Source organism: Chiloscyllium plagiosum, chromosome 39, assembly GCF_004010195.1.
Source record: "Chiloscyllium plagiosum isolate BGI_BamShark_2017 chromosome 39, ASM401019v2, whole genome shotgun sequence".
NCBI classification, from domain to species: domain Eukaryota; kingdom Metazoa; phylum Chordata; class Chondrichthyes; order Orectolobiformes; family Hemiscylliidae; genus Chiloscyllium; species Chiloscyllium plagiosum.
Window position 1 is genome coordinate 5,793,018 of NC_057748.1, and position 10,314 is coordinate 5,803,331.

The 10,314-nt window shown below is 43.5% G+C and overlaps 1 protein-coding gene across 1 annotated transcript; it reads right to left on the minus strand.

The window, feature by feature from the left end:
- Positions 1-4,796: 4,796 nt before the first annotated feature.
- On the minus strand, positions 4,797-6,961 carry LOC122542174 (potassium voltage-gated channel subfamily A member 2-like). Its single transcript, XM_043679613.1, has one exon. It carries the CDS (start codon positions 6,774-6,776, stop codon positions 5,328-5,330), a length of 1,449 nt encoding a protein of 482 aa, XP_043535548.1. The 5' UTR covers positions 6,777-6,961; the 3' UTR covers positions 4,797-5,327.
- Positions 6,962-10,314: the final 3,353 nt, after the last annotated feature.

Genomic DNA, 10,314 nt, shown 5'->3' on the forward strand with positions numbered 1-10,314 from the left:
AACTTGAAAGGAGCGTGAACACCGACAACTCCAGGAGGGATGTTTCTGTTCTGTAGGTCCCATACAATTCTGTGCTTGTAATTATGGGATGGCTTTCAATAATTTTTACCCTTATTTAAAGGGGGAGGTGATGGCCTGGTGGTATTATCATTGGACTGTTAATCCAGTGACCAGATAATGTTTTAGGGACACAGGTTTGAATCCTCCTATGGTAGATGGTAGAATTTAGCTTTTTTTAAAGTCTGGAATTAAGAGTCTAATGATGACCATGAACCAATTGTCAAAAAACCCCAATTAGTTCACTAATGCCCTTAAGGAAAGGAAACTGCCATCTTTACCAGGTCTGACCTCCATGTGACCCCAGACCCACAGCAATGTGATTGACTTTTAACTGCCCTCTGAGCAGTTAGGGATAGGCAATAAATGCTGCTAGTCAGTGATGTCATCATCCCTTGAATGAATAAAGAAAAATAAATTACTTTAATCAACCTCCTAGCAGTAGCCTAGAACTCATAGCTGAGTGAAGGTCAGGAAACATTGTTCTGGTCGGCCATTTTGAAAACAGTTAACATTTTCAGTTGCAGCAACTCCATGAATTAATACCCACCGATGTATTTCCAAGGTTTTGTGTCCATTACCTTTCCCCTAAATCCCTTTGAATAGTTGATCAATCTCTACATGAAGCATTTCCTTGTGCCATTTGTCCAAATTGTCCTTTTGCCAGTTTTAAACAATGTGTCTTATTTCATTACCTTAGTTTACTTTCAAGTGGCACTCCTGATGTACCTTCTCTAGATCGGTCGATATCCAGCATACTTCTACAAACATTCGCTTTCATTCGCCTCTTGTTTCGACTGAAGTGCCCAATTTTCTTTCAGTTCTTCCTCACACATCTAGCTCAGGGAATCAACCTTATGACAATGCCCTGGAAATTCCTCTGTGCCTGAAACTTTCCCTCATGACTTGGCAACCAAGAATGACCACAGTACTCAAGGAATACCCTGACCAGAGGGCTACATAACTTAAATAAATCTTCCCCTGATCTGTAGTTCAGAAACAAATTCCAAAATATTCAATTTCAGGATGAAGGAGGAGTCACAAATAAGTCATACGTACAAAGACATGCTTCCCAGTGCCCTGGCCAATACCTAACCTCAACCAACATCATTAAAAACTGATCATTATTACATTGTTCTTTCCGATGAACAGGTCCCCTGCTTCCTTTCATGCCCTACAACAGAGACTACACTTTAAGAATATTTTGTTAGCTGTGTAAAACATTTTTGGACATTCCGAACCCTTGAAAGGTGCAATATAAATGTACATTCCTTCTTTCAATTTGTGACATAGCATTGTAAACTTTTAGACTTTCAAGTATATCATACATCGAAAGCCAAGTCAATGGATCAGCTAACTCCAATCTTGACTGTCAATAAGGTGATTTCGAAAAGACCTATGATGATCCCAATTCAAATGACAGAGCCATCCCTAACAGTAGCAGTGGCCCGATTCATTCCTGGCTTGGTTGGACTAATCGGTCCCAAGAAGCTTGTAACAGCACTGGTATCATGTCACTTCAGTTGTAGGGTAACATTTGACAGCATTGTTGCCATCAGTGTCACACTCTGAGATAAATTACTTCATGCCATTCAAATCCCTGTGCTCAAATCCCTCCATGGCTTTGCTCCATATCTCTGTAACCTCCTGCAGACCCACAACCCTCTTGGATCTGTACATTCCTTCAGTTCTGGCCTCCAACTTTGCTCTTTGGTGACTTTACCTTCACCTACAGAACGCTGAAACTCAGGAATTCCCTCCCTAACCCTCTCCATTTTCTTAGCTTTCTTTCTGTCTCTCTTCCTTTGATGAATCCTTGAATCCTAATTTGTTCTTGTGGGGATCAGTGTCAAATTTGTGTACAATGAGTACCTATAAAGCACTTTAAAACAAGTGTGTAGATGATTCAGCCCCTCAAGCCGAAGGATGTTGCTAGGGTTGGAGGGTTTGAGCAATAGGGAGAAGATGAATAGGCTGGGACCTTTTTTCCCTGGAGTGTCAAAGGCTGAGGGAAGATCTTCTAGAGATTTATAAATTCAGGATGGGCATGATAGGGTGAATAGCCAAGGTCTTTTTCCCCACAGAAGGGGAGTCCAAAACTAGAGGGTGTAGGTATAAGAGGGGAAAGTTTTAAAAGGGACTGAAGAGCAACTTTTTGACACAGAAGGTGGTGCGTGCATGGAATGAGCTGCCAGAGGAAGTGGTGGAGGCTGGTACAATTACAACATTTAGAAAGCACCTGGATGGGTATATGAATAGGAAGGGTTTGGAGGGATTTGGGCCAAATGCTGGCAAGTGGGACTAGATTAATTTAGAATATCTGGTCAGCATGGCCAAGTTGGACCGAAGGGTCTGTTGCCATTCTATGACCATGAGATCATGACTAATTATACATCTTCTACCTGCTACTGTCCTATATCCATAATACCCTCAGCTCTCAATCAAACTCAGATTTGAATTAAGCAATAAATCTAGCATCAATTTGTGAAAGCTTCAATCATGTTTCTGAATTTCATTCTTGAAAGACTTTTAAGAGTCTTCTTAAAAATCTTTTAAGGTTTTTGACTATGTCACCCTGCCTCAGATTCCCTGACTAACAGAAATGGTTTCTTCCAACCTATTCCCCTGAACAACATTAAAAGGTACCATATAAATGCAAGTCATTGTTCCTGCTCGAAGCTGTGACAGTTAATGATAGTGGGAAAGACTGCTTTGAGGCCCGTTATTATTGTGACTACGTTTGCAATAATTTTTGTGTCACATAGCAGTTCCCTGTGTTTTGATGATGAGAAATGGAAACTGGAACTAAACAAGAAAGCTTCCAGAAATCTTGCATGTACAGGTTGCCCTTTTGAAGTTTAAAATATACATACAATATATAAGGAATATATATTGCAGGTTACAGCACTTCAATAAGTTTTCTAAGTTTTTTTTTTATGTATGGTTGTTCCTATCTCAACCATCCTTCCAGACAGTGATTTCCAGACTCCAACTTCTAGGCAAAAAGATTTTTTCTCAACACCCAATTAATGCTTCCACCAGTTACTTTCAATCCATGCCCCATGGTTATTAACTTGCCTGCTAATGGAATTCACTCTATCTCGGCTTCTTGTAATTTATTCAGACTCCTTTGTTCCAAAGAAACATTTTATCCAAACTGCTAAAACTAAGAGCTCCCTACATAAAATAATTTCTCTTCAATGTTTCCTACTTTAAAATCTTAAAGGTGGAACGTTCAGTCTCAAGTCAGACTCAATAGTAGAGTTTCTCCTTGCACTCCACCCCCATTTATCTGATTAAAACAGCGATTACTGGATGGTAATTTCCATGAGAAGTTACACATCATCTTTTGTCATTTTTTTCCTAAAAAAAATGCAACTTCGCAGATTGAGACCTTGAACTGCAGTGTTAGCTACCTTCGTCATAGAATCATAGAATCCCTACAATGTGAAAACAGGCCATTCAGCCTATTGAGTCCACACTAACCCTCCTAACAGCATTCCACTCAAACCAACCTCTCTACCCTATCCCTGTAATCTTGCATTTCCCATGGCTAGCTCAGCTAGCCTGCACATCCCTGGACACTACAGGACAATTTAGCATGGCCAATCCAATGGGAAGGATGGGGATTGGCTGTAGGGGGAGACAATAGGGGCAAAACATTCACTCATGGTCAAAAAGAGATTAATGAATGGTTTCATGGAGTGAAACTGTTCTCACTAGGGATCAGTTAGCTCAGTTGGCTGGATGGCTGGTTTATGATGCAGCATCATACCCCAGCATGGTTACAATTCCTGCAACAGCTGAGGTTACCATGAAGATGCCACCTTCTCAACCTCACTATTGTCTGAAGTATGGTGGCCTTAAGGTTAAACTCATAATGGTTGTTCCTGTCCAATGAGAGAATGGCCTTGTGCAGCTATGGACACTTACTAGCCCTTGTAATAACAAGATTGATAGAGAGGAAGCTTACATTCCTATAGCACCTGTCGCCACCACAGGATATTCCAAAGTGCATTATGGATTTTACAGAACCCTTGAAAGGAGGATAGGGATTTGGAGTTTCACATCTCATCCAGACCTCTGACAATGTAGCATTCCCTCAGCACTGCACTGAATTGTGAGAAAGGGTCTCAAGGACCTCAGGAGTGAGGTCAAGAAATAAGAGGGAGTTGCAGTTAACACCATTATCTAACAAGGCGTTATACTTATGAGTGCAATGGAGCTCTGAATTCAATCAGTTGTAATTATTGACAGGGAAAATGCATGGAGGATGTCCTGATGGGGAGTCCAGGAGAAGAGCTCACAGTCTCAAGATACAGGGTAGACCATTTAGGACTGAGAAGAGGAGAAATGTCTTCATCCAGAGAGTGGGGAGCCTGTGGAATTCTCTGTCACAGAAAGTGGTTGAGGCCAAAACATTGAATGATTTCAAGAAGGAGTTAGATCTAGTTCTTTGGGCTAAAAGGATTTAGGGGTATGGGGGTGAAAGCAGAAACAGGAACTGATCAGCCATGATCATATCGAATATTGGAATAGTCTCACTGGACTGAATGGCCCACTCCTGCTCCTATTTTCTAAGCTCCTATGTAATTGTTAAAAAGATTCTTCAACTAATTCAGTAATACTGGGATGGTGTTGGGAACCTCTACCATTTCAAAACACAGACATTCAATTCATTCAAAATATTTTTTCACACATATAAGATTGATGCTATAAACACTACTGGCACCAACCTGCCAAGTCCTTTTTTTGTTTATTCTGGATAAATAAATATTAGCAAATACCCATGCATTTCGAACCTGGCACACTTGGTAAAAAAATAACAATAAATAGGACGGTCCACTAGGAGAAACAAGTTGCCAGTTTCCTTTTACAATCCGAGGCTGCAGAGAGCTCACTGCCACTTCTCATCCCGAACAGAATCCTCCTACCTTGAAGGGAAATACCGACGCCGACAGCCCGCTCTTCCTCACCCTCCCCCCCAAAAAAAACACAAGCCAGCAAGTAAGACTTGGTGTTGTGCGAATTTTTACAGGCTTGCTCTGTCTCTCTCTCTTTAAGTATGAACTTACTGTCATCCAGATACAATGACCATCGCCAAACCTACCCCCGCCCCCCCCATACCTGCCCAAAACCCATGGTTGGATGTAAACCAAACAAACCCTGGAGTTAAGTGGAGCTTTTAAGTGTTGCCTTTTTTTTTCATTTCTTTTGATCGCATTCATGTTTAAAGCAACTTCAGAAACTTTGGGGGTGGATAAACAGAGTCAAACTTGTGTGACCATGGGTTTCCTGTTTGGTGAGCTGGTAGACTCTGGAATCCCACTGTCAGTGGGACAAAAACCATCCAACATGTCATTCTGTAGAGGCGTACAGAGATTGTCAATAAACTCATCCTCCACCTCCTGGCTTTTCCCCGTCACTGACTGCGTTTTGGGGCTCGGGGGCAGGTAAGGGCAGGTCGTCACATGCGAATAGTGGGTTTGTTCCTCGCTTTCGATCTCCCTGTGGTAGAAGTAACTGAAATTGGAGACTATCACGGGCACTGGCAAGGAGATGGTGAGCACACCAGCAATGGCACAGAGGGATCCCACAATCTTGCCTCCGAGGGTGCTGGGGTACATGTCTCCGTAGCCCACAGTGGTCATGGTGACGACGGCCCACCAGAAGGACTCAGGGATGCTGGTGAAGATGGTGTCCTTGTCCTCGGATTCAGCGAAGTAGACAGCGCTGGAGAACAGGATGACCCCGATAAAGAGGAAGAAGATGAGCAGGCCCAGCTCCCGCATGCTGGCTTTCAGGGTCTGGCCCAGGATCTGCAGGCCTTTGGAGTGCCGCGACAGCTTGAAGATCCGGAAGACCCTGACCAAACGGATGACCCTGAGGATGGCCAGAGACATGGCGGGTTGTGCCACCCCGCGCTGCCTGGCAAACTCGGTGCCCAGCGCCACAAAGTAAGGGATGATGGCCACAAAATCGATGATGTTCATGATGTCCTTGAAGAAGCCTGGCTTGCTGGGGCAGACGATAAATCTCAGGAAGAGTTCAAAGGAGAACCAGCAGATGCACATGGTCTCCACCACGAAGAAGGGGTCGTGGAAGGGGTTGCCCATTTCGTCCAGGTGGGTGCTGTTGCCCCGGTGGGGGTGAATGGCCAAGGTAGGGTCCTGCTCGTCCCTGAATTCAGGCAGGGTCTCCAAGCAGAAGACCACGATGGAGATCAGAATGACTAGCACTGAGATGATGGCCACCACCTTGGCAGGGGGTGAACTTTCGGGGTATTCGAAGAGCAGCCAGAGCTGCCTCTGGAACTCATTAGTAGGCATTGGCTTCTCCTCCTCTTTGATGAAACCCTCGTCCTCCCGGAAGCGGGTCATGGCCTCGTCCCCCAACTCGTAAAACCGGAGTTCCTCCATGAAGACCTCCAGGGAGACACTGTTTGGTCTTTTCAACCTGCCCCCGGATTGGTAATAGTACAGGATCGCATCGAAGCTGGGGCGGTTCCTATCGAAGAAGTACTCATTCCGGAGGGGGTCGAAATAGCGGATTCGCCTCTGGGGGTCCCCGAGGAGGGTATCTGGGAACTGCCGGAGGGTCTTGACCTGAGTCTCGAAGCGGAGGCCAGACACATTGATGACCACCCTCTCGCAGCACTCGTTATGCTCTTGCCTGCACAGCTCATAGCTCTTCTGATAATTGCACAGAGCTTTCTCCATGGTCTCTCCCGCTGCTCACAAACTGAGGGAGGGTTCTGGTTCACATGTTGCTGCTTCAGATCTCCACGCTAGCACTGAGACAGGATCTCTGCAAGGGGATTTTTTTTTAGAGAGAGATTGGAGGGAGGGAGGGGTGGTGGTGGTGGGGAGGGTTGTATGCAAGAGCTCTGTGTATGTGTGTGTTATTTTTCTTTGGCAATATTAAACAGTATATCGTTTTGCAGCCAGCCCCTCCTCGGGATCGAGATCAAGTGTTCAGCCAACTCCGGCTGATGACACAGAAATAAACCCCCAAACGGGCCGCCTCTTTAACACTTTCGCTGCTTCGTTCACTCAAACTCGCTCAGTCACACAGCCTTCCCTGGGAACAGCATCATTTATGTCGAAAAATATCCAAAAAGAGCAATTGCACAACGAGAAAAAATTACTGTAATAAATATAACCAGGACACTTGTGTGCTGTTCCTTTTATTTTTTCTGAATGTATTTATTTCTCTCACATTTCTTGTTTTTTTAAAATGTTCCCATTTGCTTTGCTTACATTTATTTTTTAAAAAGATCATGCTTTACTCTGACATTTTCTTTCTCCATTGTTCTGTTGTCATAGAGTCATAGAGATGTACAGCAGGGAAACAGACCCTTTGGTCCAACTCGTCTGTGCTGACCAGATAACCCATACTAATTTAGTCCAGTTTGCCGTCACTTGGCCCATATCCCTCTAAACCCTTCCTATTCATATACCCATCTAGATGCCTTCTAAATGCTGTAATTGTACCAGCCTTCACCACTTCCTCTGGCAGCTCGTTCATACATGCACCACCCTCTGTGTGGATAAGTTGACCCTTAAGTCCCTTTTAAATCTTTCCCCTCTTACCTTAAACCATTTTGGACTGCCACTGCTCTGGGGAAAAGACCTTGGCTATTCACCCTATCATGCCACTCATGATTTTATAACCCTCTATAAGGTCACCCCCAAGCCTCCGACACTCCAAGGAAAACAACTCCAGCTTATTCAGTCTCTCCCTACAGCTCAAGCTCTCCAACCCTGTCAACATCCTTAGAAATCTTTGTGAATCGTTTCAACTGTTCTACTGTTGCACTCTTTGGTATGTGACATTTGAATCTGGTTTCTTGCCTGCATTTTCTGCATCTACACCTCTCTATCCTTATTCTCCTTTGATTCAAATTGTTAGTATTCTTTTTTTTCAAAACAGTGATTACAGAGACCCTGGTCTGCATTATAAAGTTTGCACTAAGCAGCATCATTTTTGTATAAAGACTGTAATTTAAGTGTGGGCAAAAGTGAGGACTGCAGATGCTGGAAACCAGAGTTTAGATCAGAGTGGTGCTGGAAAAGCACAGTAGGTCAGGCAGCATCATTCCTAATGAAGGACTTTTGCCCGAAACATCGATTTTCCTGCTTCTCGGATGCTGCCTGACCTGCTGTGTTTTTCCAGCACCTCACTGATCTAAAAACTGTAATTTAAATGTGTTGAGGATAAACACATGAAACTGTACCTGTGGTGACTGCTCTGACCAGCCTGGCCTTGTTCGTGTAGCTGTGTAGGTCTTGTGAAGAATTGATAGCACCATTTTGGCACTGACCTGTTCCGACAATTACTTGCCATATCAGCACCTATCACCCTTCATCTTTGCACCCAATTGGCATATTCCTTCTTTTCATCTCTGAGTTGATCGAACTTTTCTTAAGAAAACAAAAGTGAATTTGCAACACCTTTTTGGGGTCTAGAGTGTATTACCTGTGGTGAAAGTAGGTTCAATTGATGCATTCTGAAGGGAATTCATTCACCAGCTATCCATGTCGCTGGCCAGGCCAGCATTTATTGCCCATCCCTCATTGCCCAGAGAGCATTTAAGGGGCAAATGAATCACATGTAGGCCAGATTCCCTTCCCTAAAGGGCATTAGTGAACTAGATGGGGTTTTCCCCAACACTGGTTTCATGGTCAGTTTTAGTCTTTAATTCAAGATTTTTTCTGGAATTTATGGCAAGGTTTGAACCCAGATCCCTAGAACATTAAACAAGAAAACAGAAAGAACTACTGATGCTGGAAATCAGAAATGAAGACTGAAATTGCTGGAGAAACTTGGTAGGTGTGTGGAGAGAAATCAAAGTTAACGTTTCGGGTCCAGTGACCCTTCTTCAGAACCAGTTCTGCTGAGGTTCTCCAGCAATTTCTGTCTTTATTCCCCGGAACATTATCTGTGTCTCTGGGTTAATAGTCTAGCAATAATACCATGAGGCCATTGCCTCCACTGGAGGGAAAGGCAGAAGGTACAAGGTGAAAGGGAGAATGGTCACTGAGGGAAACACTAATTTGGAGCGCTAGTGCTGACATGATGGACTGAATGGCTTTTTTTTGCATTACAATAGTTCTGTGATCTGTGCTATTCAGCTCATACATTCACTCAGGGGATCTGGTCTCTCAGCTCACTGAACAACTGGTTTGCAATGCAGAGTAATGCCAACAGCATGGGCTCAATTCCCACACTGAGCAATATTACCATGAAGCTTCCCACCTTCACAACCTTGCCCATCATCTGAGGCATGGCAACCTTCCGGTGAAGTTTACCACCACTCACCTCTCTCTAATGAAAGAGTAGCCATATGGTCCTCTGGGACATAATGACTTTACCTTCACCTATGCAGTACCTCACTCCTTCCAGAAATGAAATGCACATTCTCACTAAAGTTTTCTTTAATTTCCTATCTATTGAAGGCTATTTTATGTTTGGGGAAGTTAGGTTTGATCTCATTGTCATGTGTCTGTTCTTCAACATCTCACACATATATAGAATTCTTAACATAGTAGAATGTCCCAAGGTGCTTCACAGGAACATTTTCAGAACAGATTTTGTCACCAAGCCACATAAGGGAAGTGACCAAATGTTTAGTCAAAGAGGTCAGATTTAAAGGAAATGTCTTTAGGAGAAATGTGAAGTATAGCAGTCCTGGAATACTTAGGGAATTGAAATGTTTGAAAGGGTGAAGGAGCCACAAAAGATCAGAATTATTCAAAATACCTCAAACAGAGTTGCTGAGGAATTCTCATGACTAGATCTGGTGTTTGCCATTGGTACTGAAGTCTATTCAAGGCAGGCATTGGCCTAGTGTTATTGTGGGAACATATAAACAGGAGTAGGCATTCACCCCCTCAAGCCTGTTCCACAATTTAATGAGATCGTGGCTGATCTGAGGCTAACTCCATATACCTGCCTTTTGCCCATATCCCTTGCTGAATAAAAATCTGTCTATCACAGATTAAAAATGAGCAACTCATCCAGCATCCGCTGCCATTTTTGGAAGAGCGTTTCAAACAACTCCCACCCTTTGTGTGTAAAAGTACTTCCTAACATCTCTCCTGAATGCTTTGGCCCTAATTCTCAGACTGTGCCCCCAGTTCTAGAATCTCCAGCCAATGGAAAATAGTTTATCTATCCTGTCTTTTCCTCTTAATAAATTGAAAACTTTGATCAGATTATCCCTTGACGTTTTAAATTCTAGAGAAGACAGGCCAA